General features: G+C 48.6%; 6 protein-coding genes across 6 annotated transcripts; 2 read left to right on the top strand and 4 right to left on the bottom strand.

The window, feature by feature from the left end:
- Positions 1-110: 110 nt before the first annotated feature.
- N7471_009349 (transcription initiation factor TFIID subunit TAF2) lies at positions 111-3,895 on the bottom strand (the record flags this gene model as incomplete). The annotated part of the gene is made up of 2 exons (XM_057282068.1): positions 111-1,538; positions 1,592-3,895. The coding sequence occupies 2 exons, from the start codon at positions 3,893-3,895 to the stop codon at positions 111-113; spliced, it is 3,732 nt and encodes a 1,243-aa protein (XP_057132951.1).
- Positions 3,896-4,496: 601 nt separating this feature from the next.
- Positions 4,497-6,096, top strand: N7471_009348 (uncharacterized protein; the record flags this gene model as incomplete). Its single annotated transcript, XM_057282067.1, has 6 exons — positions 4,497-4,524; positions 4,599-4,702; positions 4,774-4,899; positions 4,969-5,012; positions 5,065-5,142; positions 5,193-6,096. The coding sequence occupies 6 exons, from the start codon at positions 4,497-4,499 to the stop codon at positions 6,094-6,096; spliced, it is 1,284 nt and encodes a 427-aa protein (XP_057132950.1).
- A 480-nt stretch (positions 6,097-6,576) lies between these two features.
- Positions 6,577-10,035, bottom strand: N7471_009347 (LEA domain protein; the record flags this gene model as incomplete). Its single annotated transcript, XM_057282066.1, has 1 exon — positions 6,577-10,035. The coding sequence occupies one exon, from the start codon at positions 10,033-10,035 to the stop codon at positions 6,577-6,579; it is 3,459 nt and encodes a 1,152-aa protein (XP_057132949.1).
- A 2,034-nt stretch (positions 10,036-12,069) lies between these two features.
- N7471_009346 (uncharacterized protein) lies at positions 12,070-13,345 on the bottom strand (the record flags this gene model as incomplete). Its single annotated transcript, XM_057282065.1, has 2 exons — positions 12,070-12,917; positions 13,108-13,345. The coding sequence occupies 2 exons, from the start codon at positions 13,343-13,345 to the stop codon at positions 12,070-12,072; spliced, it is 1,086 nt and encodes a 361-aa protein (XP_057132948.1).
- Positions 13,346-14,071: 726 nt separating this feature from the next.
- Positions 14,072-15,115, bottom strand: N7471_009345 (F-box protein). Its single transcript, XM_057282064.1, has 2 exons — positions 14,633-15,115; positions 14,072-14,567 (listed from the first exon to the last, which is right to left on the bottom strand). The coding sequence occupies exons 1-2, from the start codon at positions 15,104-15,106 to the stop codon at positions 14,175-14,177; spliced, it is 867 nt and encodes a 288-aa protein (XP_057132947.1). The 5' UTR covers positions 15,107-15,115; the 3' UTR covers positions 14,072-14,174.
- Positions 15,116-17,715: 2,600 nt separating this feature from the next.
- Positions 17,716-19,068, top strand: N7471_009344 (SDR family oxidoreductase; the record flags this gene model as incomplete). The annotated part of the gene is made up of 4 exons (XM_057282063.1): positions 17,716-17,998; positions 18,053-18,183; positions 18,249-18,428; positions 18,487-19,068. 4 exons carry the CDS (start codon positions 17,716-17,718, stop codon positions 19,066-19,068), a joined length of 1,176 nt encoding a protein of 391 aa, XP_057132946.1.
- Positions 19,069-19,623: the final 555 nt, after the last annotated feature.

The raw sequence follows: 19,623 nt of genomic DNA, 5'->3' as shown, positions 1-19,623 counted from the left end.
GGGAGCATGCTTGGGTTCCATCCTCCCGCCTGAGACAAAGGCAGAGTGCAGAAATAATAAAAGGTTAATAATAAAATACATGTGATCTTCGAAGAAACAACGTTGGATATTCATGTTGGTCGACCACCAAACTTGAGCTTTAGCTTGGGTGTAGCCGTGGCAGGGGCTTTGGGAGTTGCGCTTTGCGCAGGCGAGGGTCTTGGAATGTGCATTTTTGGGAGATGATTGGGGGTGGGAGTTCCTGGAGCCAGGCCAGTCTTGGACTGCTTGAACGTAATCCGGGTTGATGAGGGTGCGTGCATGCCCTGATCCTCGCGCTTGCGCTTGGAAGACGGACCCATGCGGGCTTTGGTAGACCGATAGAAACGTAACTTGCCATGACCTTGATGTTGCACACTCCAATATCGAGGAAGTTTCAACCGCACGAGCTTGGATGTGAGTGGGTCGTACAGCGTACGGCAAAGGTCAGTGAGCTCCGAGAGCTCCAAGAGGCCCATGCATGGTGAATTGCATGCTGCCCACATACACTCCTTCATAGATGTGTCGGGAGCAAGCTCTCGTTTAAGGGCTTCGATAGCGCCGGGGATGGTCTGGCGTCTCGCTATGTCCTCCCGGCGGATTTGGGTGGAGGATTCTTGTTCGATAATCAAAGCATCATTTTGTAAGGCTTCGGTTTGGTGAGGACGACCAAAAGCAATCTGTGCTAGGGTCTGACCGAGCAAACGTAAAGATTGGTGGCGTATCCAGGCCGAGGAATCGACTGACAATGTGAACATGAGCCATCGAAGAAGCTCCGGGCTCTGGGAAATATCCAGGTCGACCAAACATTGGAAGGCTTGCATCCGTAGAAGATCATAGGTTCCTGCCCGCGTATATGGGATGAAACGCATCAAATCCAGGTCCATCATCTTCGCTTGCATCAATTGCGCTTGGCATTGAAGTGCAGCCCGGGAGTAGAGGTTTTGGAAAGAGCTGGACCATTCGTCCATTCGTCGGTAGCGGTCAAATTCGGCGATGGCATCCTTGTCCAGTTGTTCCTCCGCCTGAGCCTCAAGAACACGTTCCATATCAAAATGATCTAATTCTTCATCCGTCCGCGCCTCGCTCTTACCGAGCATCGCATGGCATAGGGACTTCATCAAGGAGGCAACATAGAAGTTGTCTGAGTACTCATTGTTCGAGTTGTCATTGAACTTGAGTTTATCGAAAAGAAATCGCTTCACCCTTAATGGAGTTTTGCCACTGTTGTCACGGACTTTAGAAATTGAGTCAGGGATGACTTGTTGGAGGATGTAGGCCGCTCGGTCGGAGAAGTCATTGGAGCGAGTCATGGGCGATCCCGGGAGACAGAAAAGCTCCTGGAACGCCTTCTCAAGATGATGTAGTCCAACCCAATCAATCTCATCCTTGGCATGTTTTACCAAGGCACGCGCAGCCGTTGTACGTATGCCATGGAAGTATCGACTATCCATGAGTGTGCGAACAAAGATCGTGGAAATCAGAGGATGCTCTCGTTGAGCAGTCATGTATTGTAACGACTGAGAATGTTAGCATCGTGCTTTCATTCGTGGAAAATAGAAATATAACTCACCTCGAGCTGGGCCACAACATCTCGATCTTGCTGAAGCTGCGAGAGATACATGTACCCTGGCATACCGAGAGACAGTTTACAGACCCACTCAAAGTCTGCATCCATTCGGATCCATTCATACGATTCCTGTCCCATTCGCTCCTCATCCTCTTTCGTCCAGTCAGCCAAACGCCAAGCCTGTGTCTCTTCTTCGGTTTGAAGCACATCCCCCAGGCAGTAAAGTAGAACCTCTTCTTGAACTTCAGTATCGCCCGAAGCGACGGCTCTTTCTCTCTGCTTTTTGTTGCGTTTGAGCCTTTTGTACTTCGTGTTGTATGGAATGTCGAACTTCGTCACCCCCTCCTTGATTTCAACAATGTGCTCGTAAGGAGTTCCATCCGCTTCGTGAATCCGAAGGGTCATCGACCCTGTGAAGACCGGCTGAACTGCGCCCGCGTAGACGTGCCGGACCTCTTCCTTCACGTCTCGCAAGAAGGAATCCTTGTCAAGATCGCGAGGAGGTTGTGGTTCAGATTGGACCTGTCTGATCATCATTTCAACAACGAGTTTCTTCTTGTTGAATCGTTGGGTTGCTTGGAATCGTGGACATCCCGCGCCGTATACCCATTGTTGGAAGAAGACGTCTAATTTTGCGTGACCCAGTCGCTCACAGGTCTTTTGGAACAGGGACGTGGTGACAGCTCCATTGGGTATATCACCCATGCGAGAGTTCAGGAAAAGTCGAGAAATAATGCGAGACATCGTGGCTTTACCACTGGCCTTGGTCAGTCGGCGATCTAGAATGAACAAGACTAAAGGCGCTTTCAATGCAACAAAGCGGTATTCGGAAGGATCAACCTTGAGAATGTTACCCATGTCGTATATCGAGGGGCGCTCGAAATCCAAGTCGCAGACTTGATCAGACATCTGCTTTAGTCTGAAACGGTATTCGTTGTTTCCGCAAAGCTTTCTCATGAACGTATCTGTAATGTACCATGCTACACCAACTGTCACCCATGTGTCCGAGGGCTCAGCAGGAATGATGTTGATTCCAGTCCACTGACATGCCAGACCGTGCACCTGAGCCCGAGTAGAGTCATACATTGGGTCGATCATCTCGGCTGGGAAGAGCAGATGGCTGCTGCAGATTGACATGCACGCAGTGGGAAGACTATCAGTTGGGAGATCATCGACAAAACAAATTTTGTAACTGCCGAATGGATACGAGCCGTACGACAAAGAGAAGAAGTCAATTGCCTGAGCCATGGGAAAACTGCTGTTTTGAACTTCGTCCGCTCTACCTGGGAGGCAGAATGCGTGCAAAGGAATAGCATTTTGGCCAAGTTGTTCATCCTGGTCACTTTCGCGGAAGTCGGCAAGGTTGACATACTCGAATGGACCAATGGCGAACCCAATTTGCAAGGCTCCCAATGGTGAATATGACGCAAACGAAACTGTTTTGCGGGTATGGTCTTTGGGATCGACAATGTCATCAGTCAAGTCGCCGGAGCACACCACGGACATATCAAGGCCCTCATCGTCCGCAGAAAGTTGGCGGTTCGGCGCCTTCGAGCGGGATATGGTTGCTGCACCGGACGCATCTTGGCTCTTCCGGTCGAAAACATCACCAAGAGAGCTAGGACATGTTATGGAAACCTCCCAGGTACATCGCGAGGACATATCATCCACACATGGGAACAAGGGACAGCCGATACCAGACTCGAGTGAGTTGGTGGTGTAGGCATGAGGATACCGGCGATCTCCATTTTCGACACCGACGAATTGTAAGCCATCCCGAATATTATCAATAACAAATTCGATGTTCACGGTCAGAGCCGTGAATCGCGGAAGGTTTGCCTCTGGCGCCCTGGCACTCGAAGGGCCATCCACATTTTCGACGGTAGATTGTAGCGCGATTTGATCCTGTGCTTCGGCTGAAGACGGATCCAGTTCATCGATGCGGACGCCCTTTGGAATCGTGATAGGTAGGGTGGGTCTTGGGGGAGTTTGTAAGAGGCTGTGGATTTTTGGTGTCAACCGCTCGTGATAGTGTACGCCGTAGAGTTGTAGCGACTCGTATTGATCGGTGTATTTTGTTGTTGCAGGCTTGCCGTTAACACTCAGGTGCTTGACCTCGCCTTGTCGAAAATTCAACCAAATTGTCCCTAGATCTCTGCGGCGAGGGTGAATTGTGATTTCCGTCCTTCCTTTGAGGCTTTTGGATGCTAGATCAATCTCAAGTTCGACTTTCTGATGTCCCACACTGAATCCCAGATCAAATTGGCGTGCCGCGGCACCAACGGGGAGTTCGACAACACCCGGCATCGTGAAGATTCCTCAGTGACGAGATGCGCGGGGAGCGCTTTGAAGACCATCCACCGTCATATCCAACCAGACTTGATATGTGATTGTAGCGTCAAGGGCGGAAAAAATCGAAGAGCAGTTCGCGTGGCGCAGATTCGAGCTTTAGATGACGGTGAAATGCGAGATGGGCGATTACGCGATTATGGTGCACGGTGAAGTATCGCGCGGCGCTGAGGTAGATCGTAGGTTGAGAGGAGACTCAAGTAAGGCGCAATTAATGAGTTCGAGGGCACTATTAGCTGCGACAATGCGACTCAAGTCCGAACAATGCACTCGCAAATCCCGTGTGGTCTCGGTCAAGTCGAGCTTCCCTTGTTCGCGTTCCCGATGCGGAGCAAGGCACGTGATTCCGACCTGAAAATCCGTCTTGGAACAATTCCCACTTCTCCCTTTCTCCACGCATTCTTGAGAGTCGACATTTGTATTTAAAGGCATGATTTGATTTGCTGTGCATTTGTCCATTTTACCCACTTGTTTGCCGACCTCGCTATGAACTGAGGTGCTGGTGTTTATCCCCCGACTATACTACAACTCCGCGCGTGACACGGCCCAATCTTCCAAAATGGACGCGATCAATCGAATGGTCCAAGGTTGGTGATTTAAACACTGTGGTCACCGTATTTAATACGGCTCATTTGCTAATTCCAACGTTCAACCTATACAGAGACCCAAGATTCCCTCTCCGACGATGCCCTCCTACCCCTTAAGTCCTACAAGTATTCGAGTGTCGACAAGTCGTTCATTTCTCGGTATATCTTGAAGCACTACGTATGACAACCTTGTAACCTTGCACGAGTTACGTTACTTCGGAATTACCAATTGACTTTTCCCCTGCTTAGTGGAATGCCTTCGTCGAACTTGTGCCGATGTGGATGGCCCCGAACATGGTGACCCTTCTTGGGTTCATGTGGATCGTGGCCAATATCTTTATCATTCAAATTTTCGTGCCAGATATGGTGGGACCCGTGAGTGTTCCTGTTCCTGTTCCTTACTCGGTATTTTATCGGAAGTGGCGAGTTAATCGGATATTTCAGGGCCCCGCTTGGATTTACTACAGCTTCGCTCTTGGCATGTGGATGTGAGTGACCGGCTATCCCTCCATCTATCCGATTCCAACTCACACGAACTAGGTATTCTACCCTCGACAATGTGGATGGTAAACAGGCACGCCGAACCGGGACGTCCAGCGGACTTGGAGAACTTTTTGAGTTTGTACCACTCTCCGAAAAGCCATGGATGGATCACTAATCGGGTCCAGTCACGGTATCGACTCTTTGAACTGCACTCTGGCCAGTCTGCTTTCGACAGCCGCAATGGGCTTTGGAGCCTCGCATCTTGGTGCTTGGACCGCACTTGTGCCTTGCTTGGCTATGTATTTCTCGACATGGGAGACCTTCCACACCCACACACTGTACCTCGGCTACTTCAATGGCCCGACCGAGGGCCTCATCATCGCCTGTGGAATCATGGTTGCCTCCGGAATCTGGGGCCCTGGAATGTGGTCTCAACCGATCGTTGGATTCCTTAACTTCCCCCAAATCTTCGGCAACAGCTCCATCAAGGACCTCTGGGTCCCAATTCTCCTGGGTGGCTTCTTCCTCGGACATCTCCCCGGATGTGTTATGAATGTCGCTGAGGCCCGCAAGAAGCAGGGCCTGCCGTTCACTCCGTTGCTTAAGGAGTGGGTGCCTATGATCGCCTTCACCGTCTGCAACATTGCCTGGCTGTTCTCACCTTATTCGACTATTCTGTCCGGTAACCACCTCGTTTTGTTCTGCTGGATTATCGCATTCGTCTTCGGACGCATGACCACCATGATCATCTTGGCCCATCTTCTGAGACAGCCCTTCCCCTTGTGGACGGTTATGCAGGCTCCCCTCATCGCTGGCGCGGTCCTCATCAACCTGCCCATGATCGGCTTCCCGGCCATTGCTCCGTGGCTGGAGCTGCTGTATCTCTGGGTGTACCTCGTCTTCGCCCTGGTTATCTACATGCACTGGGCGGTCCTTGTCATCAACCGCATCACCACTTTCCTCGGCATCAACTGCCTTACTATCCGAAAGGATAAGGCTGCTGCGAGAGACAGAGCCTATCGCAACCTCGGTGAATCGTCCCACATAGATCAGTCTCGCGCTTCGACTGACACATCCAAGACACATTAACTTAGTATGCGCCACGCCATTTTCTATGGAAGAATCGATGATCGATACTAGTTCAATTGGGTAGTTTCCCCTTTGGAATTGCCACAAAAGCGCCCTGTGTGGTGCATTGTTTAGATGTTCAACCTCATTGTAATTATGAACATGTCCATTCCTTCTACATATGCGTTATTATCTTGATCTGATGAGAGATAACAAATCCCAGAGGGGTGGATTTTGATGAAACCAGGGGAAATTGTACGCTGTTATTCTGCACATCTGTATTACGAGACTATTAATATTTGTGAATAGATCAAAATGAATCAAAATCAAAATCAAGTCCAAGTTCATTAATCTTGAGAATTCATAGTACATACAGGGAATTAAAAGTGTACACAAAAAACCAAAGCAATCAACGCTGGCAAAAACAGGAAAAAAGACAGTATCACAAAATAACAAAAGCACCGTCAACAAAAAGGTTCAACCCAAATTCGTTGCAACTTTTCATTTCTTTCCACCAAGTCCAAGAGAATCAGTCAAACCTCCCAGACCAAGTCCATTAATCAACTTGTCCAATCCAAGACTGCCAAGGATACCATTCAACAGTCCACCAAGACCAAGACCATCAAGCAGACGACCAACCAGCCCAAGGACACCGGTAAGCAACAAGCCAACGGCAGCGATGATCTGGAACAAGGGCTCAGAGAGCAAACCCCAGAGGGGGTTCAGCTTCTTCTTGGCGTGAGGCATATCAGAGATGCGTTTCTTGCCGTTGTCAATAGTCTTGATAACCGTCTCAGTGAGCTCCTTGATCATGTCGGCAAGTTGATACTCCTCGGGAGTGGCATCGCGGGAAGCAGCGCGCGCTTTTGCGGTAGCAGCAATGCGTCCATCGGGGTCGAGTGCGCGGATGGCTCCGTTGCACTCTTGCAGAATGCGGCCGCCTTCTTCGAGGAGCGGCTTGACGGTTTGAACAAGCTTCTCCTCATCAAGCTCCTCCTTCGAGGTGCGGTCGGCTTTCTCGCAGGCCTCTGTGATCTGCTTGCAGACAGGCTTGACTCGATCAAGAGTCTGGCTGAGGATGGAGATCATCTTTTCGGCGAGCTGGCGGTCGGACTCGGCTTTCGCCGCAACCTCCTGCTCTTCGGCTGTTAGGCCTTCCTCTTCCTCCTCCTCGGGCTCGGGGATGTTCTCGAGCAAGGTGCATTCACCAATCTTGTTGCCATCATTGTCAACAACATAGCCGTTATCATCAATAGCCTTGCCGACCAGCGTGGCGAGGTTACCCGAAGTCAGCTTTCCAATGAGGTTGCCGTCCGCATCGCGGACTTCACCCTCCTTATTGATCTTGCGCCCAGACATGGGGTTGACATCACGCTTCTTCTCCTCGGGCTCCCAGCGCTCGGCCTTACCGATCGTGTTGCCGTTCTTATCGAGAACATCACCCTCCTCGTCAACCTTACGGCCGAGAAGGCGCTTAGCGTCGCCTTCGATCAGACGTCCGATGATCTTCTCGCCGTCCTGAACGACTCCGTCCTTGCCGACGACAGCGTTATCGAAACCGTAGAATGATCCTTCGGCCTTATGCTGTTCAGCACCGGGAATAAGCTCGGCGCGTCCAACAACCTTGCCGTTATCGCCCCAGATCTGGCCTAGGCCGTCGACCTTACATCCAGCGAGGCGCTTGTCACCTTCGACAATACGTCCAACGACAGCACCGGTGGCGGGGTCAACAACGTTGCCAGACTTATTGACAACCTTACCCTCGAGGATAGATAGGTCTTCCTCAGCAGGGGCCTCCTCCTCGGGAGCCTCGTAGGGCTCAGCACGACCCTTAACATTGCCGTACTTATCGGTGATCTCGCCGTCCTCGTCGACAGCACGACCACGAAGCTTCTTAGCGTCACCTTCGATAAGCTTACCAACAATAGATCCCTCATCATCCTCGACGAATCCATCCTTAGTCACAAAGAGGCTCTCCATACCAGCGAAGGGACCCTCCGGCTTGCTCTCGAGCTCATCCTCAGGAATAAGCTCAACACGACCGACGACCTTCTTTCCGTCGTAGATCTCGCCATCCTCGATCTTCTTACCGGCAAGCTCCTTAGGGTTACCCTCGACAACACGGGCAATCGGGTACCCGTCGGGTCCGATAACATAGCCAGCCTTATTACAGGTGAGGCCATTGACAGCAGAGAAATCAGGTCCAGCCTCTTCCTCAGGCTCCTCCTCGGGTTCGAGGCGCTCAGCGCGCCCAATAACGTTACCCTTACGGTCGAGGATTTCACCATCCTCGTCAACGCCACGGCCGCTCAGCTTCTTCGCGTCGCCTTCGATTAAGCGGCCAACGCGAGTCGAGTTCTCATCTTCGACAAAGCCGTCTTCGCCGACGACGAGGCCTTCAAGACCGGAGAAGGGGCCTTCTTCGCCTTCGTCCTCCTCGATCGGGAGCGCCTTGGCTTGGCCGATCACGTTTCCGCGGTTGTCCCAGAACTGGCCCTTGTCGTCGAGTGTTGCGCCGAGCTTAGACAGTTTCTTGGGGTCGCCTTCGGTAAGTTGACCAACAGGCTTGCCGGTGGCTTCATCGATGATGTAGCCGAGCTTGTTGCAGACCAAGCCTTCGAGGGTCTCGAGGCCGGGGATCTGTTGCTCGACATCTTCGGCAGCGTCCTCGGCAGTCTCCTTGGCATCTTCAGCCGCGTCTTCGGCGGTGTCCTTGGCCTCCTCTGCGGTGTCTTCGGCAGTGTCTTTGGCACCTTCAACCTTCTCATCGAGGGTATCAGTGGCGTCTTCACCAGCGTCTTCGGCGGTATCTTTGGCGTCTTCGACATTGTCTTCAAGGTCGATCTTGCCATCTTCGGCGGTGTCCTTGGCATCGTCGTCTACCTCATCGGCGACGCCATCAACAGCACTCTTGGCCTGTTCGGTGGAGAGACCACCCTGAGCATCTTCGTATTGATCCTCAAGATCGTCCTCGGCGCCACCGACCTTGTCAGTGGCATCACCGGCAGCTTCTTCAATGGCCTTCTTCTGCTCCTCAACAGGAATCAGATCAACACGGCCAATGGCATCGCCCTCTTCATCGACAATCTCACCATCTTCATTGAGGGTATACCCAATAAGATCTTCTGGGTCACCTTCAACAATGCGGCCGACGATCTGACCAGCAGCGTTCTTGATAACACCGCCATCAGAAACAGGAAGACCTTCAAGCTGAGCGAGATCCGTAACAACATTCTCGAGGTCAACCTCGCCAACGTTGTCCTGAGCGTCATCGGCGGCATTCTTAGCCTGGTCCGCGACCTCGTGCAGGATATCAACGCGACCAATCAGATCGCCCTCCTCATCGACAATCTCCCCGTCATCGCCAACAGTCTCTCCGACAAGATCCTCAGCATCCCCCTCGACAACCTTGCCAATGGGGTTTCCATCCTGTCCAAGGATATTCCCACCCTCGGCGACCTCAAGACCCTTCAATGCAGAAAGGTCAAACGGCACAGGCAGGTTATCGGTGGCAGTCTGTGTGGCATCTTTGGCGCCATTCTGAACGCTCTCGGAAGGTTGCTCAGCTGTGTCCTTCGTCTTACCAGCGAGGCCCTTAGCCTTGCCAGTTAAGCCGGAGGTGGCGCGACCATGTGGGGCTGCGGAGCTGGAGGCGGAAGGGGCTTGGGAGGCGGCGTCGTCGTGTGGGGAGATGGGGCGGCGCTGCTCGGTGCGCTTCTTCGACTTCGGGGAGGGAGTTTCTGGGATAGATTGCTCTTCGATGTCGTCGTCGACTGGTTCGGGGGCTTTTTGGGAGAGTTTTCGCGGTGTGGTTGTCTTCTTCGCGGGTTTGGGGCTTGCGGCGGCGGCAGTGCTGGGTTTGCTCGCTGCGCTGGAGCCGGAGGCTTTGCGGCCTTTGGCGGGGGTTCCGGCCTTAGAGCCCAACTTGGGGGGTGCTTTGCTCACGGCGGGGGAAGACATCGTTGTTTTTGTTTGGTTTTGGGTGTTTTGGTGATGAGATGGGTGTGTTGTATATAGAATCAAATCCAGTTGGGTAATTGCAAATTGAACGTAATGCAGTTGTGTCCGTCAAAGGCGTGAGGTATACTTCGTAAAAACGTATGCGGGTGGAATGATAATGTACAAATCCCGAGAACAGGGTATAGTTCGGGAGTAAGGTATGTAGGTGGTAGTTTCTAGATGGATAGAAATAGAACAGGTTGAATAATGAAAAGAATAATTTCAGGAACGGGTTCAGGTGTTTATATAGAGAGTTCAGTGATTCTGATATCATCGAATGGGTTCACCATCATAGCTGTCAATATAGACACTGTAACCATGCCCGATACCTGCAGAGCCTACTACGTCATAAACCGTTGATATCATAACGGCTTTTTGTTATCATTTTTGCTTGAAATCCCTGTTCGGGCGATCGTCATAGAGTTAATCTATACAACGTACGGCTAGAGCGCGGTAGGGCCGTTAGTAGCATCATCGGCATCATGGAGTGGGGCGATTAGATGACATGCCAAGTCTGGGAAATGGTTGATCCATACAGTTTTGCAGGGTGGCGCACGAATCAGAGGGCCAGGACTGGGATATGGGGGGAGTATGGCTAAATCGGGCTGTAGAAGGAGGGTGGAGGTGGAGCTCTGTGCTGCTTCGGCATGGGAGTATAGATGTTTCATTCGTTGCACGACATGGAATCTCTCCCGAGCAGAGCTGCGATATTCAATTCACCTATGTCATGTTCCTGACCTAAAGTACGTCAAGTCCCAAGGTTCTAGACTATCCGGACAATTGAAATACAAGAAGCAACGTGATTGGTTAAAGTCAGGACATTTCCATGGATGCTCCCCGGAGCCACGCTATGGTAAACGTGGAAAAGTGTGGGCGAACAAATCAGAGAGATCTATCAGAGAGGCCACATACGGTGCCCACTATATAATTCGCCCCCACTACCTGTCACTTTCTGTCACGTCCTGTCCCTGTCCCTGTTTGAGAGAAAAATCAAAAAGAAAAACTCCGGTTCGCCCAGCTACAATGCACGCCGAATCATCATTACATCAGATGTTATATGAAAACTCTTGAACAGTGCAACACTCCGGAAACTCAATGCTTCTCCACGTGAACAGTAAATAAACAATATAGGAAATCATTTACCCACTATAGACATCTTGTTCAACTAATGACGATTTTCACGAACCAACTACGATATTTGTGCGCCTATTCGTAAGTTGTATAGTCTGTCTATTCAGAATCCAGAAACATCAGTAATAACAAGCAAAACCGGATCACGGTCGGGGTAGGTCCATGTTAGAGGTGTGAGCGTAGAGGGAGGTATGAGATCATTTTAATCTATTTGGGTGGAGAGTTCAGCCACACAAGTCATTGGCTGATCTCATCGTCCAAATTCAAGGAATATTGAGCTGAACATCATATTATTCAACGGTAGACTATATAGAGTAATTTAGTTACCATTCCTACATATGTATGTAGTATATTGTAGGTCGTGCAACGGCTACACGGTGGAAATTCTCCGGTCATTAACCTCCGAAATCAAGATTTGCCTCCGCTACGTCTTGGCGTCTGTGCTTTTTTCTTTTTTTGGATCGATCGGCTCTATAATGTATGATGATATCGCACTGGGATCATATAATATAGCAGGGACCTTGGATATATGTATTGCTTGATATAAGTTACTCCTTGCCAAGCCTGGCACCCTACCCTTTTTTTATATTTGCCTAGATGAACCTTGCGAAATATAGATAATATTAATATTTGCTCTTTCAATCTCGAAATTAATCCATAACAATGTAGACCTTCCGATGGAGATCGATCAGTGTCTCTTCCCATCGCTGAGTAAGACTTTGGTGGTATTCGCCACCGTTCAGTATTACCCAAATCGGATAGGATCAACACATACAATATATGCATGTTTTGAAGTCAATCAAATTAAGAGTTGTTAAACAAGAACACTATATAACCAAAACAAAAGTTATCAGGTCATATCAATTATGACCTGTTCTCGTCCACTTCCTCTTCCATGTCACTTTCCATCTCTTCTCGCGTCAGTGTTGTCCATTGTAGGATCAAGTATTCCAGTTCCTGATCCACTGTTTTGAAATTAGATAAAGACGGGGATGAGTCAATGATCGAGTTTGTGTACTCTGACCTAGTTTCCTCGTATTTTTTGGTAGTCTCCATATTCTGGCTATCCTTTCCCAGTCTTCTGTAACGGTCTCTAGCTGCTTTGAGGTTTCTATGCCGATATATCTCGCCAGGGGTTTCGGGGTAAGATGCTCTCTCATGATGGTTGGATCCGCTCTTTTCGAGTTGCTCGTGTCGTTTGATATTGGAAAAAGTATTCACTGCATTGAAATACCGCACAACTCGACGCCTTGGGTGGTTGGGTGAATGAGTAGTACGACGGTGGCGTAGCGGTGCGGTGTCAATTAAACTTTCATCATCTTTAATACTGATCTTCCGCATAAGTCTTTCAGCCCTGCTTGACGAACGGCCTTCGTCTAGTTCTGCAGCATTTGGTTCTGCGACATCAAAGGGAGAAGGCGAATTTGGGCGGTGTTGAATAGGCCGATCGAGCCTAGGAAGACAGGATTCCCTGAATTCGAAGAAAGGATCATGAAGAACCCGAGTTGCAGACTGCCCATGGGTGTGTTGGAAAAGAGGAACTTCCACCGAGTGCACATTTGGGACACCATTCCTGATTCTGAGGACTCGGCTCTCTTCTAGGCCCTGGTGGCACGCATCGACCTCGCTGAACAGCCTTCGGACGAGAGGAGAATACTCTTCGACTTCCGTTAGAGAATAACGATGCAGTTTTGGAGAGGAAGGCTCCGGGTCTATACTTAGAGCTCTGGTAGATTTTTGAAGGGGTTCGTTTGCTTTCATGGGAACGGTAGGTGCATATTGATTTAATTGATGAAATATAGTGTCGTTCGCGTTCTTTTCTTCGAGAAGTTATAGGATTAGATTTCGCTGATTGGCGAGCGTGGATTTCAAGTCTCCCCTAATGTCGGTTAATATATATACGCAATCCCCAACCAGACTTAGTATACTTGCGAAGTTGCCCCGCGTACACCAGGACATTTAGCATCAACAACATGGTGTACTTCAGCCTCTCCAGGTTACTCTTCTCCAGATCCAGATCTGGGCCTTGGAAAGTTAATGTGATCTTTTGAGCTCCACGAAGAAGTCCATTTGTTCCTTTTTCTTGGTCACGCTTGTCAATTTCGCTATCAATCTTTTCAAACACTGCCATGTAAGACATCCTGGGTAGTGCTAAAAGCTCCGGACGAGCAAATTTTCGTCTGGCTATCCCGCTCGAGGGCGTTACCAAGTTCGTGTAGAACACTACAAGTGAGACACATGTTACTGGAGAGACCTCGCATAGTCATTCGCTTTTTTGACGGTGCGGTAAAAAGAGCAGAGCTTGACAGATATTTTGGCACCGAGGTCTGTGATTTGAACTGTGCTAGCGACTATCCCAACGATCTCGGGCCCAGACATCGTACCATGGAATGGGACTCAAAATGTTGGTAGAATTCCAGCCACAGTCTTAGGGTAGTTAAATCAATGAAGCAGAGAGCCTCCGGCTGACAGTCGGATATCGCCTAGGCGCAGTCAGGGGCTTTGCGCAAGGCAGTGCATTAACCGTGCCATGGGCCCAACACCACCATACCTGGAAATATTAGGATATCTGGTTATATCTAGAGGCCCTCCTTTGTTATAGTAGCTCTCCCCTCTCTCTACCTAGTGTTTTTTATTATACTCTCTATCTGTATATTATCCTTACTTTATAGGCCTCTAGCCTCGACCGACTAGGAGAGGACCCTCTCCCCTAAAAAGTTGGTTAACCTAACCGGCAACTTCTCCTCGCCTAGGGGGCGAGGAATAGATAGGAACCCTATCACCAATACTACTATATCTATCTTAACTGGCGGAGAAGGACGGGTAGCTAACTAATAATATTATTATCACCCTTAGTTAGAAATGCCTTCTATACCTATATAATTTGTATATAACTCTATAGCTTAGCACGTCCATATACCCCCTAGGAGGTTATAGGAATATAGGCGAAGCCTATATTCCGCCTGACGTTAAATACAACAAGAACAACAACATAGGTCACTTCCTTCAACGGTCGATTCTTGGATTTCCTTTTTCTTGAGATCAACATCAAAACCATGTTCTGTGTATGCTGTGATAATATCCTCCCTGATAGGTTCCTCGGGACTTGAAGGACCCGTGCGCATAGGGTATTGTTTCAGTTCGCGTGTACAAAGAACCAAGCCAAACTTGCTCATCATCCGATGGAACTCATCGTTGATCTTCTGGAAGCTCTCGTCAAATAGGATTGGTTCTTCAGTAGACCAATACACCCGTGCTTGAGTGTAACTCAAGAATTTAACCTCGTCACTGAAGAGCAAAAGCTCGAAGAGCCTTTCCATCCGAAGACCATCATGTCCGGATTGCTGTATCTTTTTATCCGCCTACATCCCATATATCAGTCACCAGAGACTTTGAAATCAGATTGTGGTATGGGTTGCAAACTGACCGGGATACTAGAGCTTTCGGCATTATGATTGCCCCTTGCATGGCAAATATGGAAAAGTCCAATATCCAAGAGAGGAGGCTGTTGGACTAGCATCTTGCGCCAGCTTGCGTCTTCTCGTACAAATCGAGCCATGCTTAAGGCGTCTTTAGTCATGGGCAAGTTAGAAAAGTCGAACTGGTAGCGATCCGGTCTGTCCTTGGCGGTAAAGAAAGAAGGAAAAGTCTCCGTTAATAGCGGGTTAGGTATATTTTCTTCTTTTCCCCATTCGGAGTCCTTGATCGGAGTGAAGAAAAGGGCCTTTTGGATTGACGGTGACTTGCTGATTAGGTTCGCCCAGTTGCGACAGACTCGGTGAGCAGATGTGAGAAGCGTGCGCATATCCATCTGAGCCAGGATCATTTCCAGAATTTCTGGAATATCTATGACTTTGTTCATTGCTGATTTTGTCCTGCTCCTATCAATGCGACTTGCCATTCTTTCTGGTTGGGATCTTAATCCACTCTAATGACGAATAAGGGGAGCTCGTAGTTTCTCCTTTTGGCGCGCCTTCGACGTAGCCTAGCTGTGCGTTTTAGTTATAGGCGGTTCCTGGATATTGTTTTGTGAACTGCCTATGTAGGTGTCGTGACTAGGTAGCCCTGGAGCTTATATCTGATGAGTCACCTTTTTAACCCCACTTTCTCTCCCTGGGGCTGCTCAGGGGGCCGTGCACTCGGACATGTACAAAGTACGTACATAACTAAGTGATAGGAACAATATGGAATTTGTCTAGCCCGAGCCGAAACTATCTTCGCCGTCTTGGCTTGAAAATAATCCGACTAGTGTAGGCGGGGACACCGTTTTCCGGAGGCTCTGTACACGACCGGGGTGAGCATTCCGGGCTCTTGGTGGCTGACATTTCGACCTCCAAAGTCCGGATCATTCTCTTGAGATTCCGATTCTCCTGTTCTAGTTCTTCGATATTCAGGCGCAGTTGACCACTACCTTACGGTGTAGCTTTTTCCTTTGCATGCAACCCGAGCTTGGTCTTTCCGTTGTTGTCATTCTCGAGTTGGAGCGGTTTGAATCGTCGCAATCCCTAGTTTCCTTTTGTAATTCTTAACGGGTAAACCTCAGTGACTCCACCTTTAGTGGAGTTAAATTGGCAGAAAAGTCTTAGAGACAGATAGAGACGTACAATTATATGGTTGATGCGACAGTAGATTCGCGTTTAAGAAATTTCAGTGCTGGGGAGAACATCTAATCAGAAAGGAAATCTTCATACCCAGGTGGTGTCGTGGGAAAATAGGAAAGACCATGAACTAAGGAAAGTGACAGACTTGGAGACAAGATCCGTTCTAGAGGGAGAGCATGTCTCTTATTGGGCCAACACACAGCTCTGGAGGGTGCCGCTCTGCTGTTCAAACTATCCCAAACTGGACGCGTACATACATCAAGAGAAAAGAAGTTTGGAACCGAAAGAGGAAACACCAGTGTCGAGATTTCTTTGTTATACCACGCCCAAAGCTTGGCAGGTTTCCGCAATCCTCCCTTACTTCCTAGCTGAATAGTATCTGGGCCTAGAGTAACCAGTCTCTAGGACCATTTATATATGTGTGCTGATGTGCTTTTCAATAGTGGATTTTGCCGACAGCCCCGCGCAGGATTCCGCATACACACCTCACCATGTGTACCACATCACGAATCCTAATAGGACATCTGCAGTAGCGTCTAGTCTGCGCCAAAACCCGCGAATGGGTAAGAGATTCAAACCCGTATAGGCAATCCGCGCGGGTTCCCATAAAAACCCGCGGCTATATAATTTTCCCAATGGAGACATGCCTAGCTGTATAAAGCTGCTTACCTATCCTAATAAAATACAGTATTCTATAGTTGTTTCAGTTTATAATATTAAGATATAGTACTTCGGCTACAATGCTTATGAATTCGTTCGAAAAGACGTTATGTATTACTTTTATAATATAGGTTATATGCTATTATAATAGGTTTGATATAATATATATCACAGTAAACAATATTTCTGGTAGTATAAGCTGAAAAATACTTGCAAAGTTGTAGAGATATATTTTAGAGATATATATTTTAGTAGGGTGTTATTCATAATATAACACTTAAAGCCATTTGAAGCATACTATATGAAAAGGAAATACAATAAAATACAATCGAAAACTGGATAATTTATACAGCTTGGACTCTTCCTATATTTGCACTATTTAGTAACCCGTATGGGTAACCCGCGAACCCATTGCGGGTTATAAAAGTCTACCCGAAACCCAACCCATTTGCGGGTCTGCGGGTTTTGGCGCAGTCTAGTAGCGTCGAATGATGCCCCATTACGCTGTCCTTCGAATCTGAGATTTAATATTTAGCCATGGTGGGCTTTTAGTTCTATCTGCAATCACACAATACCACAGTCGGTGGGAATATGCCCCTGATTATAGCCACAACCATACCTAGGTAGCTATACGTAGCATATTTCCTCTGCCGGGTGGCCCGGTCGCGCGACGCTAAAGCGGCGCTCACCCATTTCTCACCAGGGCGACACCCACCGAACTACTGGCCGCGTTTAAGCCGTTTATTTTGCACGGCCAATATTCAATGCGCCATCAGCACCAAAGCTGCACTCAAGATTGGGGTGCGGGTGATATGGGTGAGAAGTCAGGAGACCACTGTGAGAGAGGTGAGAACGGGGTGACAATTCTCACCCGGGGCGTGATAGGGGTTGTAACCTTGGTAACTACTGTTTTGTTATAGAATACGCGGTTCATACCAAGAAGGAAAAACAGAACCAAAGGCAACAGAAGGCGTAGTTCTATCTCGTCGTAATATTGATGTCACGACCTTAAGCCACTAGACAAACATAACATTATTCCACCTCTTAAGTATCCGCTGAATCGATCTCTTTTTCATTTTTGTGTAGGGAAGCTTTCTTTTTGACCATAGATCTTAGACCGAATGATGTAATCGGGTTGTGAATCTGGAACGGACAGCATTCTAAGCGACATTTATATAAAAGGCCAGTTGAATTTCTGTCGCTGGCAGTCATAAAACACTTCTTTTTATAGCCGTACAACAATTTCTCCATGCCTTCCTCAAACTGCACTTGTTGCGCTTTGGTTTTCGGTGCCTCCGGCATTACCGGATGGGCGATTGTCCAAGAAGCGCTGAAGTATCCTAGCCCGGACACCTTCGATAGAGTCATTGGACTTACAAACAGGCCCTTGACAAAATCAGAAGCCTTGTTTCCTGATGACAAAAGGCTTGAGTTGTACAGCGGCGTTAATCTCAGTAGCGGCGTGCCTTCGGTCAAAGCGGAGTTGGAACGAATCAGTGGGATTCAGGACGTGACGCATGTTTACTTTACTGGTAATTCCTGACGACAATATAGCTTTGTATATCCGCTTATTCTGCCTTTCAAAGCTTACACCGGACATGGAACGGGCTATGAAGGAATCCTGAAATCGAACGTTGAAATTCTGGAAAACGCCATTCAAGCCGTTGAGAATCTCTGTCCGAATTTACAATTTTGGACATTCCAAACAGGTGGAAAGGTAAAGCAGTCTTACAGTCTTTTTGCTTTTTTTTGAAATCACATAACTAACCAGGGCACCTCTAGTCCTATGGTTTTGAATTTGCTGACAAGATCGGGGTCCCGGAAACGCCAATCAAGGAGTCCAACCCCCGGATCCCAGAACCCTATGCATCAAGCATTATGTACTACGCACAGTATGATGTGCTTGAAATGCTCTCTAAAGATAAAAGCTGGTCATTTGCTGAAGTTCGACCAGATGGCATTGTCAGTCAAATTCCACTCCCTGCGAAGTCCTTTAGGGATCTAACGCCACCCGCGATAGTCCGGTTTTGTTCCTCATAACAATGCTATGAACCTTGCTCAGGCGCTTGGTTTGTTTTTCAGTTTCTTCGCCTCCCGCGAAGGCCCCGGTGCGACGGTGATCTATCCCGGTCCGCAATCCGCCTACACGGCCCCTCACACCGATGTCTCACAATCTCTCCTCGCACGTTTCCACATCTACGCTTCTCTCCACCCAGATGCCACTGCCCACCAAGCTTTCAATATCGGTGATGAACCGGCTGGAGTGACGTGGGCAGCTCTGTGGCCACGTATCAGCGCGTATTTCGGCCTTGTGGGGACTGGGCCCATTACTGACAACCACCAGGAAGCTCATAATATCGACAAATACATGCAAACACACCGTGCGGAATGGGCGGCGTGGGAGGCTAAGTACAAATTAAAGAAAGGTGTGATTGAAGGGACAGATTTCACGTTCTTGACGATAATGTTGGGAATGGCGGTGTTTGGACGACAATACGATCTGGGTAAGGCGCAAGGAATCGGGTTTAGAGAGACAAGGGATACAGTGGACGGTTATTTGAACACTTTTGAATTGATGAAAATCTCGAAGATTATCCCTTAATCATTCATGAGACCGTTTTGTGCTTTTTGGAGCTCATGTTCATCGAACTGTCGCCTTGCTTTGTTTACCTGTGAAATTAACGCCTTGCCTCTCGGCTGTAAATTACTACTTTGTATGAAAATTGTTAAATTCATCTAAATAAGACCAGTCGGTTCCTCAAAAAGTCTTTCCACATAGGTTACCCTCGCAACAACGATCGCATCGCGCACGAAGGCGGACAAGGTCTTGCAGTTACAACCAACCCACACGAGTTGTTGTATGACCTCGACGTCCGTCTACTTTGACCGTTGATACGTGTCGGTCCAGATCTATGACTGTTTGTCAAACAACGTACACAAGCACGATTTCTCCTGACCGCAGCATCTTCCCTTCCAAGATCTACAGAACTAAAATACTCATCTCCATAATTTGACAAATATAACAGGCCAATCCAGGGTCCATCAACTCAGAACATCACATGTGGCAAACGGATGAACCTAACTCCCCGACTTCCAGACCCACAGAAACTCTTCAGGAAAGTGGAGCACCTCGATGGCATAAGACTCCACAATATGT

This window comes from Penicillium samsonianum (assembly GCF_028829775.1).
Source record: "Penicillium samsonianum strain IBT 33392 chromosome Unknown utg000005l_segment0_segment0, whole genome shotgun sequence".
Classification (NCBI taxonomy): domain Eukaryota; kingdom Fungi; phylum Ascomycota; class Eurotiomycetes; order Eurotiales; family Aspergillaceae; genus Penicillium; species Penicillium samsonianum.
Note: the sequence above shows the minus strand (reverse complement) of the source record. Positions and strands in the feature narration are given on the sequence as shown.

Excerpts from the sequence above, each read along its gene's own strand:
- N7471_009345 (XM_057282064.1), bottom strand. The coding sequence starts at position 15,106 with ATGGCAAGTCGCATTGATAGGAGCAGGACAAAATCAGCAATGAACAAA. Across the intron at positions 14,568-14,632 it reads CCGAAAGCTCTAGTATCCCG|GCGGATAAAAAGATACAGCA; the intron begins GTCAGTTTGCAA and ends TATGGGATGTAG.